We start from the raw sequence: 23,150 nt of genomic DNA, 5'->3' as shown, positions 1-23,150 counted from the left end.
AATCTCGGGAAATGTATTCAATCAGATTACAAAGATCTTTGTACGGTTTAAAGCAATCTGGGCGCATGTGGTATAATCGCCTTAGTGAATATTTACTGAAAGAGGGTTACATAAATGATGTTATTTGTCCATGTATTTTTATAAAGAAAATGACATCAAAATTTGTTATACTTGCTGTTTATGTTGATGACATAAATCTTTTTGGAACTTCAGAAGAGCTCCAAAAGGCAATTAAATATCTTAAGAAAGAATTTGAGATGAAAGATCTTGAAAAAACAAAACTTTGTCTTGGATTGGAAATTGAACATTTAGCAAACGGGATCTTTATGCATCAATCTGCCTATATAGAAAGGGTCTTAAAACGCTTTTACATGGACAAAGTGCACCCATTGAGTACACCAATGGTTGTTCGATCACTTGAAGTGAATAAGGACCCATTCCGACCTCCAGAAGAGGATGAGGAACTCCCTGGTCCTGAAACACCCTATCTCAGTGCAATTGTTGCGCTTATGTATCTTGCTAATGCTACAAGGCCTGACATAGCATTTTTTATTAATTTACTAGCAAGATATAACTCTTCTCCTACTCAGAGACATTGGAATGTGATTAAGCACGATATTTTAAAGGGAACTCTTGATATGAGTTTGTTTTATGCTAACAAAGGTAGTGCAGATCTTGTTGGTTATGCAGATGCAGGTTATTTATCTGGTCCCCATAAAGCTCGATCTCAAACCGGGTACGTGTTTACATGTGGAAGTACTGTCATATCATGGCGCTCCACAAAGCACTCAATTGTTGCTACTTCTTCAAATCATGCTGAGATAATAGCTATTCATGAAGCAAGTAGGAAATGCGTATGGTTGAGATCAGTGATTCATTTTATTCATGAAAAATGTGGTTTGGAGTGTGATAAAAGATCCACAATTTTATACGAAGACAATGCTACATGCATAGCCCAATTGAAGGGAGGATTTATAAAAGGAGATAGAACGAAGCACATTTCACCAAAATTATTCTACACACACGATCTTTAGAAAAATGGTGACATTGATGTGCAGCAAATCCGTTCAAGTAAAAATCCGGCAGATTTATTCACTAAATCTTTGCCAACTTCAACTTTTGAGAAGATGGTATACAAGATTGGAATGCAGAGACTCAAATATTTGAAACAAGATTTTCATCAGGGGGAGTAAAATACGCGATGTACTCTTTTTTTCCTTACTAAGGTTTTTTCCCACAGGGTTTTCCTTATAAGGTTTTTAATGAGGCAGCTAGAAATGCGTATTACTAAATATGTGTACTCTTTTTCCTTCACTAGGATTTTTCCCACTGAGTTTTTCCTAGTAAGGTTTTAACGAGGCACAATACCTTTTAATGAACATCCAAGGGGGAGTGTTATGAAAATAATTATATTGTGGATGTTCATTTATTACTCCGCTATAGATAATCTTCCTGAAGAAGATTATCCATTTAGTACTCTGTTAAAATTTATCTACAAACAGCTGATGCAGGAAGGTTGCAAGCAGCTCAATGAAATGATTTGCAGCAATTTCTTATTAAACAGGCAGGTTGCAAGTTGCTCATGCAGACAGCTTACAAGCAGCTTCCTGAAAAGCCTCGCAGCTGCTTCCTTTCTTCTATAAATAGAGGAGTTTTCAATTCATTATGTATATAAGTTTGAAGTTTGAATAATATATCAGTTTCTCTCTATACTTGTCTTTACTTTACCGTTTTTATTTTATAACATATGGTTTAATGTTCCTAGTTTTAACGAAATACTTCCAATTTAGAAGCTACTATATATGGGCTTCAGTCGGCCCAAATTTCTCTAATGGGTCACTAACGCACCACAGGCCCTCAAGCCTTCTCCTATTTCTCCTCCTCAGGTTCTTCACCGTCCGTCTCTCTCCGTGCTCAGCTCCTCCATTGTTGATTACTCAACAGGTAACTTTTCGAATTTGAGATTAAGCTTTTTTTTTTTATTGAAACTTTTTAATTCTGTGGACACATCAAATATAATTCCTTATTTTTCTATTGTTATCAATCAAAATCGGTATATAATTTTTTAAAATTTTGTGTTACTTTCGCCCAAACCGAGCTTATGTGAGCTTTGTAAAAATAGCTGGTCCAACTGTCCAAGACCAGATAAAGGAGACGGGTTGCGATATGTTGACAATCGATGTAAAAATAGCTTTGTGCAATCTGAATAATGAATACAGAAATTCATGTAACCAACCTAACTTGGATTAGAACCTAGTTGAATGATTGATGTGGGTCTTGTGGCGGTGGCGCAGTAAGAGCAGCGAGTGTAGGTGGTCAGTGGAGTGGAAGAGGTGGAGAATAAATTAGGTTTTGAACCGGTTCGGTTACTGTATCAACGTCTAGACAGTGAAAATTGAATCAACATTAAACTGAAGATGTTAAAATTAGAGTTAACCCAGTGAGTTTTTAGTGGGAGGCTAACATTTTCCGGTTGATGAGACAGGTGTGGCTGTTTTAAAAAACTTTATTTTGAATTCAATGACCTGCAAATATTAGTTAGCCCATTTTGGTTTGCTCCATTTTCTTTCCTTGTTGTGTTGTTTAGTAAATTTAGTTTAATGATAAATTTTTTGGCTATCTAACATCATTCATTTAGTACTTTTTCATTGCTGGTTCATAATTTGTTTTATCCATTAGCAGTTTTTTTTATAGAAAATTTGATAATTTTTGTTTCAGAGAGTGAAGTTTATTCCTTCCCGAAGAAAAATGAAAGAGGAAGAAGTAAATAGGTGCCAGATCCAGGAGTGGTACCCCAGATTTAAATCTGATTCCATAAAGACAACGATACATGAGCTGCCCGAATCCTTTGTAGAGTACCTTACCGATGATCACGGTCCATTCCTTCTCCCCCTTTCTATTGATGATAGTGATGCTCTACCTAATAGGATCCATAAACCTGAAGAAGAGGAGAATTTTGAAGTATCTGAAGGGTCGGAGGATGAATCAGATCGACCGTCGCCACCTCCTTCTTTCCCAGAACTCGAACAGGAGATCAAGGAATCTATAAAGGCCCTTGGGGGTTCTGTCTTCGTGAAGCTTAATTGGAGCGCACCAAAAGATGCTGCATGGATCAGTTCAACTGGGAATCTGTGCTGCAACTCTTTCAGTGAGGTTGCACTTCTACTACGGGCATCAGACTCTCTAATCCATGATCTGTGTCATGCATATGATTCCTGCAGTGATAAGACTAACTATAGGCCCCCAAAGTTTTTCCTTGCACTTCGCAAATGGTACTCTTCCCTGCGCCCTGAGATGGAATTCCGCTGCTTTGTACGCAATGGGATCCTCGTGGGAGTCTCTCAGCGTGAGGTGACTGGATTTTATCCTGCCCTTCTTGAAAAGAAGGATGAGGTGATAGCAATAATTGAGAGATTTTTTCTATATAAAGTGAAGGGAAATTTTGCATCCGAAAGTTATACATTTGATATATATGTCACTAATGATGAACGAGTTAAGCTTTTGGATTTCAATCCTTGGGGTGCATTTACCTTGCCTCTGCTTTTCTCCTGGGAGGAATTGGAAGATAAATTGAAGGAAGAGGGGAACTGCTTGGAGTTTAGAATTGTAGAGAGCCAATGCGGGGTCCGTCCTGGTTTGAAAACCGCTGTTCCATATGATTACCTGGATACTAGTCCAGGTAGTGGTTGGGATGAGTTTCTTAGAAAGGCTGACGAGGAATTGGCACAACAGATCAGGTCTCCTCAAGCAGGTGCTTGATCGTTAGATTTTCAAAGGACGGGTATCATGTTTGAGTAATTTGCCAATAATATACTTGTTTGTTAAGATAGTTCTTGGCGTTTATGTAAACCAGATTGATGATCTCATTTAGTCAATTCGTTTAAGAAGATGATCTTTTTTCTATTTCTTAGTAAAATATAGTGTAGAACTTCGTCGAAATGTATCTTGATTCAAGATAGCATATAATAGTTGCTAAGTTGTGACATTTCTGAATTAGAGTTCACTATCTGTGCTCCTAGCTGGTAAGCTCTTGTTCTTTTACCTATCAAACCTCATTTGGTGCTATAGTTGAATGCAATATAGTGACAAATATCTATCAATGCCTCTATAATTGAGTTTCAGATGTTATGCCAGATGTAGGGTTTTTTTAATTTTATTTTTAGTCTTATCCCACTGTCTGCATAATTTAGATGCCTCTTTACAGGAGAGTACCGTAATGTCTATGGACCAGGATTTTGTCTTCAAGGGAATTCTGTTCTACTCAAATTGTTATGTGCATTGGGAGTAATAATATCATCAGAAAAGGGGGCAGAATTGGAGCTTTGGCACATTAAAGCCACGATTCTCTTTCTTTCTTTCCTTTTTCCCTTCTTTTATGGATATGGACCATATGGTAAACCCTTACCGGCCGAAACTCTTCTACCCAAGAGTGCAACAGTGGTTCTTTTCCTACTTGTATCCCTTGTAACTCAAAGCTCTTAACATTATTGTTGGAGGAAAAGTTCCTTATCGCTAGGCTATCCTTCCCTTGTCTAAGGCCACAATTTTCATCACTGTTGAAAGCTGAAGCTTGAATATTGACTCTTGCAAATTCTAGAATATCTAATGCCTTTGTGCCCTTTTCCCTTTCCTTTGGCATGTCAACGCTTGGGCAATGTTGTATGAAAGCAACGACTATGTATATAGGTGAAAATTGCCCTCGATTTAGACTGTATCGAGCTCAAAGAAAGACTAAGTTGGTGCCCATTGTCACAAAATAGTTGCTGGTGCAGTAGTTTTCTTCATCCACGGCTTAATTTGCTTCTTCTCTGTCTCAAATATCCGCTTGCTAATTTAAAGGGTTTTAATGAACGTTATAGGCTCTCATGAGGTAGGCATAACTGGAGACGATGCAGGGCAGCAGGGACATCATTTGCTCAAACCCAACTAGGCCAGTTGGAAATTCGCAACTAATATGTTATTGCAATGAACATCTTAAAAATTTCATCTTCTAACTCTCTGATATGTGCAACTCTTTGCCAAATGTTAATAATAATTTTATACATTGGTCTTACCCCGTAAAAGAACAAAGAGTTAAAAAGAAACCAGGGTACAGAAGAAAAAAAGGAAGAGGACTACACAGAAGGAAAGAGATGGTCGGTATTTTATTGCCTAGTAGACAAACACAGAAAAAGAAGGCGTTGAGTTTCTTATTGCACAATGAGTGGAATTTTTAACTGGTGACAAACAACTCCTTTTTTTTTTTGACGCACCAAAAACCATATGGAAGGGCAGTAGTTGAAATTTTTATACGAAGCCTTTCAGAAATTGGAGAAAGTAATTTCATTTGCAAGTCGCCAAAAATTAGGTCACTCATTATAGTAAATACATGGCTGCGATCTCAAAAGCCTTTTGTTAACACTATTCTGCAGCATTATCTTGTTGACACTTCATGCAACCCTTGGTACCGGAATGCCTTCTGAAGGTGGCAAGGTGACTGAGCGCAACAGCTCCAATGAGAACACTAGACCTAGAAAGTGTGCAACGATAGTATTCGCTGATGCCTGTAAAGAAAACATGTGAGACAGCAGAAATAAGCAATTGTGGTGCCAGAGACAGATAACAAGTGGACCAGCTCGACGGCCAACTATGTATGATAAGTTGATCTCTTGAACTCATCGAACATGTCGCAAAATGCATGCATGACATTAGACTACAGATGCTGGAAACTCAAGAGAAGAAAAGCAGCCAACATGGTTGTCCCTCTCCTAGCTTGACCTCGTGCAGGAATTCCATACCTATTATCACTAGTTCTAATCGTGATAAAATAAGGCACCTTGTTTTTCCATAGTAGACATCAAAATGAATGGATATAAGAGAGGGAGAGAAAACAGGATATAGAGAGAGCACCAAATTTAACCTCTTCGTCCCCAGGTATGAAGGGTAAGAGGTTGCTGGGTGCCCCAAAATAAATATTCTAGAAGTACTTGTGTATGTTTATTTCTGTATGGACTTTTTAGGTAATAACCACAAAGTAAAGGAGCCCCCCAAACCACTTTTCGACCCCTCATAAAGCAAATCTTTAATGTTCTTTTGGTCTTTCGATTTCAATTACCAGTTTATAAATGAATTGTATTTAATACGTAAATGACTGATGCCAAATGGTGACAGCGGGACAATTTAAAAGCATACCTGAACCAGAAATACATCCAAAGCAAGCACGGGGCTACTTCCAGGAGTAATACTATATGGATTAGCTGAGGTGGTAAGAGCCTTAGCCACCAACGATCCGACAGTTGCTTGCATGCCAAGTACAGCAGCACCCATGCCCAGAAGATTCACCACTATTCCATTTTTCAAGCTTTTCACAACATCAGCACGAGGAGGAGCCTAAAACAAAAGCAGTTAGTATGAAGCTGGACAAATTGCCTTGGATTCAAACTCAGGTCGAAATTGGAGGTGTATGCAGAGGAGCTCGCATCCAATATTCCTGGAGCAGCTCCGAATGAAATCTTTTTTTTTTTTTTTTTTTTTTTTACTGTTGTAGCACAGAATGGAATCTATCATAACAAGAGGTCCTTTTTGTGTTAAGTTAAACATAAGGTGTTATAGATATAAGAACCATAAAGTTTGCAGAAGAACAGCTAAAAAAATGAGATTTAGTAAGTCATTTTCAACACCTCAAATCTTGATCTAGAAATTCCACTTCGATCCACAATCCAAAAGAAAAAAAGGAAAAGGAAGGACAAAAAGGAAAAGGAAGGGGACAAAAACTTCTAGTGTCAACTCAAATAACCACAAAACTAGAAATTAAGAACTTAGAGGAAGTAATATCTACGGAAGCACCAAACGTTTCAGAACAACTCCATGAAACGTCCTGTTCATCAATATCCCAGTATGTTTTGTGTATCTTTAAAGGGAAGTTCTGCACCAACTTCAAGGAAGCAACAGGAAATTTAATGATAAGCAGTTTCAAAAGCAAACTTAGGAGTATGTGAATCATTTGTTTCTCATACCACCTGACACTTCAAACATAATCTGGCTCACAAATGGTACATTTATTTCAGAAGCAGTTGGAGGGCTGAGGGAGCACTATCTGAAGTGAAATCCATGAAGTAAATACGCCTACTATTAATATAACACAGTTACAAGGCACTTGCATAAATTTAATAAGAATATATTTCTTTTTCTTTTTGCATATTGATTTGGATGAAAGTACAACACACTGCAATTTAATTCACAAAGCAATTTGACAAAATGTGGGGCGTTACCTTTGAAGGATCATTAGCTGTCCTTCGAAGCTTTTCAGACAAGCGAATATAGCCAAATGACCAAAAAACTGAAACAAAAGCAGCTGCAATTCCACCCGCAGTTGAGTAGAATGTGAAGGGCGACGTAATCTTCCCCGTAACAACAACAGAAAACGAAAGGATCACCGCAGCAACAAGCGTACATACCAGCTGTCCCCAGAACCCTAGACTACCCAATCTCTTGAAGTACCTTGCAGTATTCTGTAGTCTTTTCGCAACCTAAATTTAAGAGCAAATACCCAATCAATCAGTCTGTTACTCAAACACAGAAATACAACAGAACTTAGTAACGCCCCTCAATCGCAAACTAGTCGGGATTCGCTACATGAATTCTTAATGTCCATTTCGCTTCATTGGGACCAGTTTCATTCTAATACTCACTAATTTTACTTATAAATGTTTTTTTCTATGACCAAGAAGTCGTCCGGGGCCAACCACAAACTTCGAAACTCGGGGATAATGGAATGTCCCTCTACCCTTCTCCACTTAAATACCAGGCTTCGTTCCTATGGCATAGGGCTACTTATAAAGGTGTTCTAGGTATATCTGAATTTTCTACTAACTCAAATAAACGAATCAAGCAAGATAAAATGCAGTACGACTAGTTTGGCACATATTAAAACAACTCAAAATCACATTTAAGAACCCAAACTCATTCTTTCAAAACCTACAATAGATCCAATTAAAGCTATCTTTACTTCACACTCAAGAACGTGCAACGAAGTTCAGCGCTCCTTAGCTAAATGCATCGTTAAATGAAAGTTTAAGCATTTTGACAAACTTTATTTAGTATTTTCACACACTAAAACAAAACCCTAAAGCAGCAATTGATGCATTAAATTATACCCTTTGACACTTCAAAAAAAAAACCAATTCAGCTAATAGCTAAGCAATCCAAAATGCAAATTTAAAGGAGAAATATTTAACAGTTTGCTACCTACATTACAAAATGCTACAGAAAAGGAAATGGAGTAACAGCAGAAATAGGAAAGTACCTGAGCTAATTTCGCTTTTTCAGACTCGTCATTTGGGGAAGTGTAGGGTGGAGAAAGGGGAGCAGAAGCTAAGATTCTGGTCCGTTTGTTTATGAGACTAAACTGGGGAAAAGAAAGAGGCTTTGTCTTTAAGGGAGGTAAAGATAATGATGAGGGCGAAGAAATTAGGGTAATTTGGCGTCCAAAGAAATTATGCCGACATGGTTTTCCGGCCGAGGAAAGAGCTGATGGTGCACTGCCGGTGACGGAGTGAGCCGCCGGCAAGAGTAGAGTTTGCATAGCTAGTTTTGTTCGAAGATACAGTAGCTTACACAGGGCAATGTCTAAGCAGGTTCAGTACTTCTTTTCCTTTATTTTGTTTCTTTTCTCCTTTTACCCTTTAATTTTAAAGAGAATTACTTATTAAAGTGAAGGGGACCTATAGTGATTTTTTTAAAACTTGAATGTAAACTCGAAAAAAAAGGAAGTTCCCAAAAAAAATGAAAATAGAAAAAAAAACGATATTAACAGTACATTTTAGATTTTTTTAATAATCAAACTATAATGTTATATTGAATTTATCTTTGGTTGCTCACATGAATTTATTCAAAAATAAAAGAATAAATAAATAAATGAAAAGGGAAAAAGTGTTTTCAGGTCATTGCATGGCTAAAAGCCTAAAACATTAGATTAGGCTAAAAATCTATGAATGCATAAGTTAGGCGTGGGTTTCTCGTTTTACTAAATTATTTTACTAAAGATATAGTAACAGTTCATTCTTACTACTAAAGAATTGAAGGGAAAAGAAAGAAAGAAAAGAAGCTGCAAATGCATTTCCTTCCATTATAGTGTGATAAGGTAACGGAGCCTTAATTGCAGAATTATAGTTTCAGTAAATTTTTGGGGGTTTTAATATGCCAAAATAATTATAGTCGCTAGCCAAATAAATAAATATATAATATGTAAAATATGTATATCTTTATATAATATATATTTGCTGGCTATTAATTTGATAGGCGATTATATTCAATATATTTGCCTAAATTTTAAATTTTGGGCCTGACCCCTTGGGTTAGTATTGAGAATATGAGCTAGATGGGCTCAACACTGAATAATGTAGGGCGAAATGTTAAGTTTATTTATCCGGTTTATCTAAGTTTTCTTATTACAGAAAGTAACTAATTTTTTTATTAAAATATATACAAATTCGGTCAAAACCTATAATTTATGTACAATTTAAATAATAATAAAAATTGTACAGAATTCGATCAAAAATTATAATTTACATACAATTTATATGCAACTTGTATATAATTATGCTAGTTGTATATATTTTATATGTCGTTTCTACGCTAGACATAAAAATATATGCAATTTATTTATGTCTTCTTTTTCGAGTTTCAATATGAAATTCTAACCAAAATCACCTCAAATCTCCGCCAAATTCTTTCAAAATTGAGAAATTAACTTCAGATAATATTCCCAGTCATTTGCAACAACACATAATCTAAACAAATAATAATTTCGCATTTTTTTTTGGTAATTAAAATTTTACTTACCACCAAATTTGAAATTACTGACTATAGTTGAAGCTATCACATCCAGCTATCCAAAGTAAACATCTAGCTAGACAAAACTACTATGCCTTTACCTTAGAGATTTGCAGCACACCTCCTAGGGAGGGTTTCTTCAATCTCTCAAGCAAGTTGCAGAAAAATATGAAAAACCTAATCCAATACCAAAAAGGAGCTAAAAACAACATGACTGAACAAGTTTCCTAATCCCTATGTATACTCTAACATTACATATATAAGCAATATTACTAGCAATCATATCCACATTTGTTCTATTCTTTTAAAAAAAACCTCTGGTCTCTTTCCCTCCAAACAACATGACTGACTTCTGCATAGACCATTCTAAAGACTTGTGTTGATAGTGATTTGCCTTTAGCATTTTTAAGAGTCCACTGTAACTGTTGATCCCACGTAGTGGGACCCAATTCAAAAACTCAGTTGAGAATTAGATCGAACAAGTCCATAAGATCGCGGAAGATCTTGAGAAACTAGTTCAACAAAGAAGAAAAAGAGAGATTCAGAGAAGAAATAGGAGGAAATATCTGCAATACACACATAATCCAACTGTTTGTCTACATGTACTTATATGATAGATTATACAAGTGAAAATAAAATTTCAATTGCAATAACTACTACTTTTTTCCCCTCTAATGTTAATTAAAAAGTCAACTACAATTCTTCCAGAATAATAGCAACTTCCAACTAACTCTTCAGAATTAAAATTCACTGTTCCATATTCCATCCATGAACTGGAAATAAGCGTCACAATACTCCTCGGTTAAAGAGATCCTTGTCCTTAAGGATTGAAATTAGGAAATCGAACACAGAGATCATGAAAAACTTCCCAAGTAGCCATATCGACTGGAATGCCAGTCTCATTTCACTAGAATTTGAGCTACAACTTTATTTCCTTTCTTAATCATTCTCCTCTGCAAAATAACTTCGGGTTTGGGACACAATGGACTAGTAATATCAAGTATGGAAGGTAAAGATATACGTGTAGGAAACTGGTAACATTTCTTTACCAAAGAAACATGAAAAGTAAGGTGAATTTTAACCGAATCTGGAAACAGAAGGGTATAAGCAACTTGCCCAACCTTCTTAATAATCTGAAAAGGGCCATAGTACTTGCTGGCAAGCTTATTGAAAGGCTGTTGTGAAATTGAAATCTGTCTATAAGGCTGCAATTTAAGATATACCCAATCCCCCACATCAAATGCCCTTTTTGATCTATACTTGTCTTTCATTTGTTTCATTCTATGTTGTGCTCGAGTGAGATGAAATTGCAGAACCTTTAGCTTAATCTCCCTCTGTAACAACCAAGAATCCACTTCATCATGAGCAGACTCGCCTGACAAATAAGGTAAATGAAGAGAAGGTGGTCTTCCATACAAAGCTTCATATGGAGAACACTCAATAGATGAGTGATAAGAGGAATTATACCACCACTCTGCCATAGCTAAATAAGACTTCCAATCACCAGGGGAATCACTGTAGAAACACATCAAATATGTCTCCAAACACTTGTTTACCACCTCAGTTTGCCCATCCGTTTGAGGATGATTGGCAATGGACAGATGCAATTGCACTCCCTGTAAAGTAAAGAACTCCTGCCAGACCTGACTCAAGAAAATAATGTCCCTATCACTGACTATAACATCTGGAAGTCCATGAATTTAAAGACATTATCCATAAAAGCTTGTTCCACTTGATTAGCTGAAAAAGGATGTGCCAATGGTATAAAATGTGCATATTTTGATAGTCTGTCGACTACCACTAATATAACATCAAATCCTTTAGACTTTGGTAGTCATTCAACAGAGTCTAAACTTATTTCAGCCCACACAGCTTTCGGAATATGAAGAGGTTGCAAGAGGCCAGGGTACCTTGCCAAATCAGTCTTGCTCCCTTGGCAAATATCACAACCTTGAATGAAGGTTTATGCATCCTTCCTAATACCCTTCCAATAGAGAAGAGCTAAAACTCTTTTAGTAGTAACTTCTATCCCGGAGTGACCACTTGAGGTGTAGAATGCCACAGAGAAATAATATATTTCCTCAGTTCTAAGTTTCTACCAACCAATAGCTTTCCCTTCCTCCTTAGCTGATTGTTGTAGATGAGCGATCAGATTTTAAGTTCCACATCCTCCTCCCAACTCTCCAGAATCTCTTGAAATAATGAAGAATCAGTTGATGTCATGAAAATAGAAAAGAATTGTGCACCTATCATCCTTGACAAAGCATCTGCAGCTTTGTTTTCTATTCCTTTCTTGTATTCTATGTGATAATCAAAAGCCATCAGCTTTGTCACCCAAGATAATTGAGAATCAGTATGTATCTTTTGCTCCAACAAGTACTTGAGGGCTTCTTGATCAGTTTTGACCACAAAATGTCTACCAAGCAAATATTGTGACCACTTGGTGACTGCCATCACCAAAGCATGTAACTCGCTATCGTACACTGACAAAGCCATCTGTTGTTGCTTAAGAAGGATATAGGATAACCTTCTTGCATAAGTACAGCTCCTACTCATTTTTCCACTTGCATCAATTTTCACCACAAATACCTTATTGAAATCAGGTAATGTAAAACAGGAGCTGAAGTAAGAGCACCTTTAAGTTCGATAAAGGCTTGATCAGCTTCTGTATTCCAATAGAATCCATCTTTTTTCAATAAGTCAGTCAAGGGCTTGCTTATAAGGCCATAACTCATAATGAATCTCCTGTAATAGCCGGCAAGGCCCAAGAATCCTCTCATCTGCTTGATATTTTCCGACTTTGGCCATTGTTTGACTGCTGTAATCTTCTGTTGTAGAGACTCTATCTGCTGCAATAAAATGGCCTAAGTACTCAATCTTAGCTACTCCAAATGAACATTTAGACTTCTTCGCAAGCAATTTATATTCCATCATTAAATTGAACACCAACTCCAAGTGTTGCAAATAATCTTGCCATCCCTTGCTATATATCAGAATATCGTCGAAGAAAACCAAGATAAACCTGCGCAAATAAGCTTGAAAAATGAAATTCATCAACCCTTGAAAAGTAGAAGGAGCATTAGTAAGGCCAAAAGGCATTACTAAGTACTCATAGTGGCCTGAGTGTGTCCTGAAAGCTGTCTTATGTACATCTTCAGGTGCTACTCTCAATTGATGATAGCCAGATCTGAGATCTATCTTTGAGAACACCTTAGTGCCCCCTAATTCATCCAATAAATCTTCAATGATAGGGATATGAAGTCTATCTTTAACTATTTGCTTGTTCAATTCTCTATAATCAACACATAATCTTCGAATTCCATCTTTTTTACCTACTAATACTAGGGGTGGGCATAAAATTTAAAAAATCGAATTCCGAACCGGACCGAATTAATTCGGTATTTCGGTATCGGTTTATTCGGTATTTCGGTCCTACTTCGGTATAAGATTTTCAGTTTTTCGGTATTTCGGTACGGTCCTCAGTATTGAGGTTTGGATATTTCGGTATACCGAAATACCGAATTATTTAAGTACACCTTCCTTCACTGCCAGCCCAAGTTATCAATTTTCGGCCCAACATTTCTAAAGTAACCCACTGAGACTAAGCCCAACTCCCCAACCTAACATTAGAAATTATTAGAAAAGTAAAGGAACTTCTCACATCTGTTGCTGTCATGCTCATTTATCACTTTATTAGAAATTTTCTAATGATGTGATTTCTAGTGTAAATTATTAGAAGTAAAGAAATTAAGAAACTACTCACATTCTACTGTTATGCTCATGTAATGATTTCTATTAGAAATTATTAGAAGAAGTGAAGGTACTGATCACATTTTGTCGTTGTTATACTCATTATCACGTAATTAAGAATTTTTAATGAATTAGCTTAGCAGGCACTGTTTAGTTAACAAAGATATGGTACGATACCGAACCGTATCGAAACCGTACCGAACCAAACAAGAAAATATCGAACCGTATCGAACTATTTTGGTACGGTATTTGATATTCATAATTGATATACCGAACCGAAATTTTCAAATACCCTACCGAAATACCGAACGCCCACCCCTAACTAATACCACAGGGGAAGCATATGAACTAGTATTGTGTTGTGTGATTCCCTGATCTATCATCTGATTCAGCAATTTCTCAATTATATTCTTTTTCATCCCTGGATATTTGTAAGGTCGTTGATTCACGGGTGAACTCTTAGGAAGTAATGAGATTCTATGATCAAATTGACCTCTAAATGGAGGTAATTCCACAGGTTCTTCAAACAAACAATCATATTTATCCAACAATACGTGCAACATCTTGGTGTCATCTCCTTGTGCCATCATTTCCATTACATTGCATTGAGACAAATATACCAGTTGTAGCATATATAATTAATTTCCCACAGAAGAAGATTTCACCAATTTCTTTGCCCCAACAGTTTTAGCGCTACTGGTTGCTCCCCTCAACAGATGTCTTTTCCCATTAAACATGAACTCCATAGTCAAAGAACTGAAATTCATTTTAATATGTCCTAGAGTTGACAACCATTTGCACTCCTAGAGCCATGTCGCAGGATCCCACTGGCATGACTAAAAAGTCAGAAATAAAAAATGTACCATGTAGCAACCAACATAATCCCACACAAGCTTCATTAACACGCATAATACGTCCATCACCTACACTGTAATATGGTCATTATTTTGTCAAATGGAGTCCATCTCACATAAGCATAAGCATCTTTGCAAAGTGTAGACTTTGTTGGCAATATTCTTTGGGACCCAAAAATATTGCATTGTGTGTTGGACATCATTTGCACAAGTTGTATCTCTTCTTTTACACCTAAGAGGTCAAGACTTTTTTGCCTATAAAAGGGAAGGCCATTAGTTCATTTTATACACACCAACAAGACTTGTCTTCATTTCTTGTTTCTTCCTTTCTTCCTTTATTAAGAGTGTTTTGTATGAGAGTTAAGTGTTGGGAAACACTTGTGTGAACCCTTTCTTTGGAATGATCTTGTGAGGTTATTCTCTTAGGGTATTTGGGATTAATTAGAGTGTTTACTCTAATTTTGTACTCTTATTGTTATAGTAAATTGCTCCTCTCCGTTTGTGGACGTAGGTCACTTTGACCGAACCACGTTAAATTTGTGTCTTCTTTATCTACTTTAATTGTTGTTGTTATCAACTTTCATTGTTTTTGTTATTGTCATTATAATGTTGTTTGGCTATATTTCGCACTACCTGGGTTCCTAATCCTAACAAATTGGTATCAGAGCCGGATCTAACCGGGTTAATTTCAATAGCCAAAATGACTCTAACAAAGACCTATGTTGAGAAATTTGACCGAAGAGCAAACTTCGGAATGTGGCAATTAAAGATGGAAGCTATCCTAATTCAGGATAGCTTAGACTTGGCGTTGCAAGGAAAGGAGAAGAAGCCGGATAAAATGACGGATGAGTAGTTTGCCATCATAGACAAAAAGGCAAAAGCAGGTATTATTTTAAATCTCTCAAATGAGGTTTTACGTGAAGTTTCTGTAGAAACCACAGCTAAAGGCATGTGGAAAAAATTGAAAACCTTATATATGAAGAGGACGGTGGAAAATAGACTTTACCTGAAGCAGAAACTTTATACAATTCGTATGGGTGAAGGTACCTCTATTCTCTCTCATCTTGACACATTTGATTCCATTCTTATGGATTTGAGTAATATAGATGCTGAAATTAAAGATGAGGATCAAGCCGTGTTACTGCTTTGTTCTCTACCCCCATCTTTTAAGCATATAAGAGATACTATGCTTTATGCAAAGGATAATATCTCTTATAAGGATATTAAATCTATCTTAAAATCAAAGGAACAGATAGATAGTGATATTACTGGGGAAGCTAGTGGAACTCAAGCGGAAGTTGGATTGTTTGTTAGGGGCAACTCCGACTCCATATCCAGATACAATAATTTACAGTGTCGCTATTGTCATAAGAAAGGTCACATTATCTCCGAATGCTATAAGCTGAAAAATAAAGAAAAGCATAAGGAAAGAAAAAATGAGCACAAAAATACTGACACCACCGAAGCTAGTGTAGCAACTGATGAGATTGAGGGAACTATATTTTTAGCAACTGAAACTAGTTTCAGATTAGACAATGAGTAGATTTTAGATTCGGGTTGTTCATATCATATGTGTCCTAGAAGGGACTTATTTTCTACATATGATTCAGTTGCAGGTGAATTTGTCTAATTGGGTAACAATGTTACTTGTAACGTTATTGGCAAAGGTACAATTCGGGTCAGAATGCATGATGATGTGGTGAGAACTCTCACCGATGTTAGATATGTTCCTGAGTTGAAGAAAAATCTCATATCTTTGGGCACTTTAGAATCCCTTGGGTGCAAATTCACTGGTGAAGGTGGAGTTTTAAAAATATTTCAAGGTGCTCGTGTGATCATGAAAGCACACAGATCTGGTTCGTTGTATACTTTATTGGGCTCCACTGTTATAGGCTCTACTACAGTTTCGGTATCAGACAACTTGTCTGATTTTGATGGCATTAAATTTTGACATATGCCCATTGGGGCTTTTGCAGAGAAGGTGAAGCAAATTTACTATATCATCCAAAATTAGGCCAATGTGGAGATTTGTAATATGGCCATTATTTTATCAAATGGAGTCCATCTCACATAAGCATAAGTATCTTTGCAAAGTGTAGACTTTGTTGGCAATATTCTTTGGGACCCAAAAATATTGCATTGTGTGTTGGACATCATTTGCACAAGTTGTATCTCTTCTTTACACCTAAGAGGTCAAGACTTTTTTGCCTATAAAAGGGAAGGACATTAGTTCATTTTATACACACCAACAAGACTTGTCTTCATTTCTTATTTCTTCCTTTCTTCCTTTATTAAGAGTATTTTGTATGAGAGTTAAGTGTTGGGAAGCACTTGTGTGAACCCTTTCTTTGGAGTGATCTTGTGAGGTTATTCTCTTAGGATATTTGGGATTAATTAGAGTGTTTACTCTAATTTTGTACTCTCTTTTGTACTCTTATTGTTATAGTAAATTGCTCCTCTCCGCTTGTGGACGTATGTCACTTTGATCGAACCACGTTAAATTTATGTCTTCTTTATCTACTTTAATTGCCATTGTTATCAATTTCCATTGTCTTTGTTATTGTCATTATAATGTTGTTTGGCTATATTCCGCACTACCCGGGTTCCCGATTCTAACATACACTCATATTATGAGTGTTAATACTGTTGCAGCCAAACGCACACGCAAGTATACGCGGTCGTCAAGTAATAAAGTGACTAAAAGTCGGATGTCGAACCCACGAGGACTTGTGATTAACTATTAACTAAATTAGACTATCCTAATTATCTAAACAAGAATTAAACCTAAAAATATTTAATTCTAAACTAATTAAATAAAAATATATAAATAATAAACTTTGAACAGAGAAAGAGCAGATTTTTATGATATCAATGTAATGAAAACGATCTAGGGTTATGGGCTATCTAACAATCCTATTGTATTCTTCAATTGAATTGACCGACTAATTTATCTAGCTTATTGGTTGACAGGGTTAATATTGCTCATAAGAATCTGTCGAATTGTTACTCGCCTATTCAAGCTAACCTAACGCCTATATGTCTATGGAGTTAGAATCAACAAGAACGCATTTATAATTCCGGTAAATCAACCAAGCAAGGCAATTAGGTATATGTCTATCCTAACCACGAATCCGTTCCCCGATGCCCGAGTTCAAAAACTTGCTCTAATCAATCCTATATGCAATCTAGAATTTCCACTTTCGAATTCAATTCTAGATTCGTAGATAGTATTCAATTGGTGATCAAGCAATTAAATAATTAAGCACAAGATTGAATAAATAAACCAATATGATAAATCAAGAAGGCAAAATCAATATCCGAATAACAATAGTCATGGAAGAATCACAACCCTAGAACGTGAAGTTTAGCTCCACATAGACATGGTAGCCAAACAACAAATCATACAAAGAAACATAAAAATTACTAAGTTTGGTGAGAGAAAGATGAAACTTGATAAATTCCGGCCTCCACGGCGACTCTATGCTTGTGTTTTCCTCTCAAAAACGTCCTCCTCAAGTATGTTCTCTTCCGATCTTTTTTCCTCTATGGTATTTTTAGGTCTATTTATATGTGTAGGAAAAGACCTAAACGTGTAGGACAAGTACTAGTCAAACCCGAAAACGAATTAAGTCTTCAAAATTCGGATTAGACCTGGCCCCAGGCCTGGCTAAAGCCAGCTTCAAGCCTGGCGTCGCCAGGTTCTCTCATTCACTGCTCTTGCGCACGCTTTCGACTTGTAGGTCTCCTTTTTCTTCTACTTTCATCTTCAATTCACCTACACATAAAATAGACTCAATTAAGCACAAATATAGTATAGTTTAGCATTAAAGCCCCAAAATGTAAGGTAAGTAATGCACTAAAAATATGTAATTATAACCAAACATCAAATACTCTTCACCGGATATCCCAAATTACGGACGAAGGTAGTATCCAATAAGTTATGGGTACCACCAGTGTCAATAAGAATATGAATTGGCCTCTTCTCATGATATCATGCAACTCTTAGAGTTTGAAAGCTTACAGTTCTATTCAATGCATGCAGTGAAATTGACAAGTTTTCATCTGCATCATTTGGGCATGTATCTTCAAAATTCTCTTCTTCTTTAGCCTCTCCTTCTTCAATCTCCAACATGTACAATTGTCTATTACCCTTGCACTTATGACCAGGTGTATATTTCTCGTCACAAAAATAACATAATCCCTTCTCCCTCTTAGCATTCATTTCAGCAGTAGGTATCAATTTTCTTTGGAAAGGCTTGGAAGGTGGATTTTGGGTAGAATAAGGAGTAAATTCAGTTGATGGTTTCGAATAGGATGCTTTGGGAGGTAAATATTCAGAGATTTTTCTGGAGGATGGATGAGGTGTGGGTAACAAAGGTACTTTGTGGGCTTTGTTTTGGGCTATGAAAGCGGCTTCTTGTATTCTTGCAACATAGTAAGCATGGGATAAAGTTTGTGGATTTAGCAGCCTAACGGAGTAGCTAATTTCAGGTTTAAGGCCGGCTAAGAAACAATTAAAAGCATAGACTTGGGGTAGGTTTAATCTGGTCATAGTTTTATCGAAAGAGGCCTGATACTCTCTTACACTGCCTACTTGCTTCAGATTCTTCAGATCAGCCATAAGATCATCAAATTCAGTTCCAAATCTTTCAACCAAAGCCATGACATACTCATTCCATATAGGAGGATGAACAAATAACCTATTTCCCATATAAGCCTGATGCCACGGTATAGCCCCTCCCTCAAAATGAATCGAAGCAACTTTAACCCTCTGATCTGAATGGATATCATCTATAGTGAAAAACTGATCCACCTTATACAACCAAGTTCTCAAATCTTTCCCACTAAACCTTGGAAATTCAAGCTTTGATAGCCTTGAAAAGTAAGGATAAGAACTTACAAAAGATGTTCGATTGCCCTTCGAACTTCCTGTCGAATCTATATGGAATGCTGCACCTTGTTGTTCTGGAATTTGAGTCTGCCTCTCATTATCATCCATCATATCCTTCAATTCCTTGTTAGAATTTCTCAGTTCAGCCATTCCTTCCATCAACTGTTGCATCGTATCCTTCAGACCTTGCACCTCCATAGTTGCTTCATCATTGTTGCGATGACCTTTCATCATATTTAGCGCACTAGGAATCGACCGCTCTGATACCAATTGGGACCCAATTTAGGAACTCAGTCGAGAACTAGATCGAACAAGTCCAAGAGATCGCGGAAGATCTCGAGAAACTAGTTCAACAGTAAAGAAACAGAGAGATTCATAGAAGAAATAGGAGAAAATATCTGAAATACACACATAATCCAACTGTTTGTCTACAAGTACTTATATGATAGATTATACAAGTGAAAATGAAATTCGAAGTGCAATAACTGCTACTTTTCCCTCTAATGCTAATTAAAAAGTCAACTACAATTCTTCCAGAATAATAGCAACTGCCAACTAACTCTTCAGAATTGAAATTCCCTGTTCCATATTCCATCTATGAACTGGAAATAAGCGTGACATGTAGCTGCTGAAATTTTTTGTCTCCTCATCCATTGTAGGATTCTGCTCCATAATCTTTTAGTAAAAATCACAGTCCACATACAAGTGATCTCTAGTTTCATTTTGGCATTGACAGAGAGTGCATAAAGGATCCAACTGAACTCCCCAACTAACTAGTCTGTCTATGATAGGTAGCCTGCCCTACAAATGTAACCACATAGTAAACTTTGTCTTGGGTATTGCTTCATTTTTAAACACGAGATATTTCCAAGGTACTCTAGGCTCATCTCCCAGTAGTTGAAGATAGATTTGCCCGATCAAGCTCTTACCCTCTTTCGGTGTAACATGAACCTGCTTCCATGTTTCTCTAGCTTCTTAATTTTTCTCACCCTCCAAGACGCTTGTTGCGCTATAAATACATTGTCCAAGTCATGCCCTCTTATATAATATGTAGGAATCCGCCTGATCCAAAGTTTGTCCTAATAGGTTTTTGTGATAGATGATGTGTTCCATAACTGCAAATTTCGCAAAATTCTTTTCGAATTTATAGCTTTGAAACTTTTTAATGAATGTCAATGGAGTTTAGACTCATGTCTTAACATTTCGTTGGCCCTTAAACTTAGCCAAAATTCAAATTAGCAAAAACTGGAGAACATTTCGAAAGTTTATTTTATATTTCTTATGAAAGATTGAAAATTCAAGGAGTGCATTGAATTGTTCAAATAGCTAATATTGTTAATTTTAGGGATTTTACTTTCCTATACTACATATAAAACTTTATTACCCTATCTAATCAAGTTTTAACTTAATTACACGGCCATATACAATTTATCAATTATATACAAATTAGTTTAAAATGAGCATCTCTTTATATTAGGAATTGAATAAAAAATCAATTATTCCCCATCCATGTTCTCTCTCTCCTGCTGCTCTCTCTCTTCGTCTCCTTCTTTCTTTCTCTCTCTCTCTCTCTCTCTCTCTCTCTCTCTCTCTCTCTCTCTCTCTCTCTCTCTCTCTCTCTCTCTCTCTCTCTCTATATATATATATATATATATATATATATATATATATATATATATATATATATATATATATATATATATATATATATATATTATTCTCTGTTCTTTCCCCAATTTTTCTTCCGTTGATGTTTTCTATTTTTTATACTTTCATGTTGTATATATTTTTAATGGAATTCATAAATGGATTTCAATCGTTTTACTATAGAGTTTTAACTTAACAATTTCCTTTCATGTTGCACAATTGGTGTTTGACTCTCCACCATTGACAGTTTTCTATTTTTTATACTTTCATGTTGTATATATTTTTAATGGAATTCATAAATGGATTTCAATCGTTTTACTATAGAGTTTTAACTTAACAATTTCCTTTCATGTTGCACAATTGGTGTTTGACTCTCCACCATTGACAGCCGTTAAAAAGCTTTGAAGCTTTGAATTCGAATATGGATTTTCAAAAATAATTATTTGCTTGGATTGGGTGTTGTTGTAAATAATTGATAATATTGTTTGGAGTTTATATCTCAATTTTGAGAGTGTTTGGTGAAGATTAGACTTGATTTTGGCTGAATTTCATATTGAAACTCGAAGAAGAAGAAAAAGAACACATGACATATAATATACTTACGAAATTGTATTAAAGTTATATTATAATTGTATGTAAATTGTATTTAAGTTGTATTCTATTGCAGTTATATATTTTTTTATTTTATTTGAATGTTGTATGAAAGTTGAAAAATAGTCATATAATGTATGAATCGTTGTACGAAAATTATATTTAAGTAATAAATAATATCATTTTACATGAAGTTGTTGATATGTATCAAAATTGTATTAAAGGAGGAAATTTTGATTGAAATTTCAGAGAGGAAGAAGAACACACTATATACAAAATATATACAAATCTTTTACAAAATACATATAGAAGACATATTGTATAAAATTTGTATGAAAATTGTATTTAAATTGTATGATGTTGTAATTGTATTTAATTGGGTAGAAATGATGTATGAAAATTGTAGATAAATTATAAATAAGTTGTATATTATATAATTATTTTTAGTTTATATGCTGTTGTAGATGTATCAAATTTGTACGAAATTTATTTTTAATTTGTATGTTGATATATCATACAAATTTATCACCATCAAGTTTATATTGTTGTTGTGATACACATTTATCACATCGATAGAAATAAAGGCGTTGAACATTTTACTTAAATTTCGAGTTTGTCTTTGACCAAAAATTTAAGTCATCCCCCCCCCCTCCCCCCCAACACACACACACAACGCCACATGGGTGAAATGACTAAAACACATCAGTGAAGAATAAAAACGCTAGCAACTACAGAATTATCAGTGTCAAATAACACCCCATCTAATAAAAAATACGAAATGCAATGGTATTCCAATAAATTCTAACACTCCTAAAATAATACGCTGCAAGTAATAGTACTTAGCAATCAATATTGATAAATTTTCAGTCCTCCCATCAATTAAATACTCTTAAAAAAGTAAATCTTTGGACCGCATCAGTTAAAAAGAACCTCATTAATAAATAAAGGGATTTTTAAAATAAGGGAAAGAGAAGAGGAGAGAGAAAAAGAAAAATTGTGTAACTTAATCCCCTAATTTAAGGCACTACTAATAGATTGTATATAAATTGTAAGCAAAACTTATTTAGAGCGGGTAATTTCCAAAACTTGGACAATTTTGATAATAAAGTTTCATATAGTGTATAGGAAAGAAAAAACCTCTTAATTTTATATTAGTTTGGCAAAATTAGTGGGCTAGTGTATTTTATACTAACTATTCTGGAATATCCAATTCATATTTTGGGGATAGATTTCAACTTGAATCGGCAGCAAAGTGACGGAGTAATGGAAATCTGAGAACAAATAGCAAAGGTAAGGGAAATGGTATATAAATGATAAATTGTATATCAATTTATAATTAAGTTAAACTTTAATATTGAAGGTAAATAAGTATTAAAAAGTAGTATAGATAAGTAAAAAAATAAGAGTGAATGTGAAAAATGCCCGAGAAATCTTGTAAAATATTAGAACTTAAATGAGCACAAGTTGATCTTATGCCAATACTAGCATGTTACTAAATCTCACCAAAAAGTACAAAATTCGGTTAAATAAGTGAACTAGGTAAATATTAGTGATTTTTTACTTTAGTGGCCAATTACCTAAAATTTAGTGGCCATCTCAGCCAT

General features: G+C 35.5%; 2 protein-coding genes across 2 annotated transcripts; one reads left to right on the top strand and one right to left on the bottom strand.

Moving 5' to 3' along the window:
* The first annotated feature begins 1,755 nt into the window (after positions 1 to 1,755).
* Positions 1,756 to 4,018, top strand: LOC107789454 (uncharacterized). The gene is made up of 2 exons (XM_016611266.2): positions 1,756 to 1,944; positions 2,719 to 4,018. Exons 1-2 carry the CDS (start codon positions 1,756 to 1,758, stop codon positions 3,757 to 3,759), a joined length of 1,230 nt encoding a protein of 409 aa, XP_016466752.2. The 3' UTR covers positions 3,760 to 4,018.
* A 1,289-nt stretch (positions 4,019 to 5,307) lies between these two features.
* On the bottom strand, positions 5,308 to 8,658 carry LOC107789455 (protein TIC 21, chloroplastic). The gene is made up of 4 exons (XM_016611268.2): positions 8,285 to 8,658; positions 7,251 to 7,508; positions 6,172 to 6,369; positions 5,308 to 5,543 (listed from the first exon to the last, which is right to left on the bottom strand). The coding sequence occupies exons 1-4, from the start codon at positions 8,561 to 8,563 to the stop codon at positions 5,430 to 5,432; spliced, it is 849 nt and encodes a 282-aa protein (XP_016466754.1). The 5' UTR covers positions 8,564 to 8,658; the 3' UTR covers positions 5,308 to 5,429.
* Between the last annotated feature and the right edge of the window lie 14,492 nt (positions 8,659 to 23,150).

The sequence above is a fragment of the Nicotiana tabacum genome, chromosome 19 (assembly GCF_000715075.1).
Source record: "Nicotiana tabacum cultivar K326 chromosome 19, ASM71507v2, whole genome shotgun sequence".
Classification (NCBI taxonomy): domain Eukaryota; kingdom Viridiplantae; phylum Streptophyta; class Magnoliopsida; order Solanales; family Solanaceae; genus Nicotiana; species Nicotiana tabacum.
This window is presented reverse-complemented; position numbering and strand designations above follow the sequence as displayed.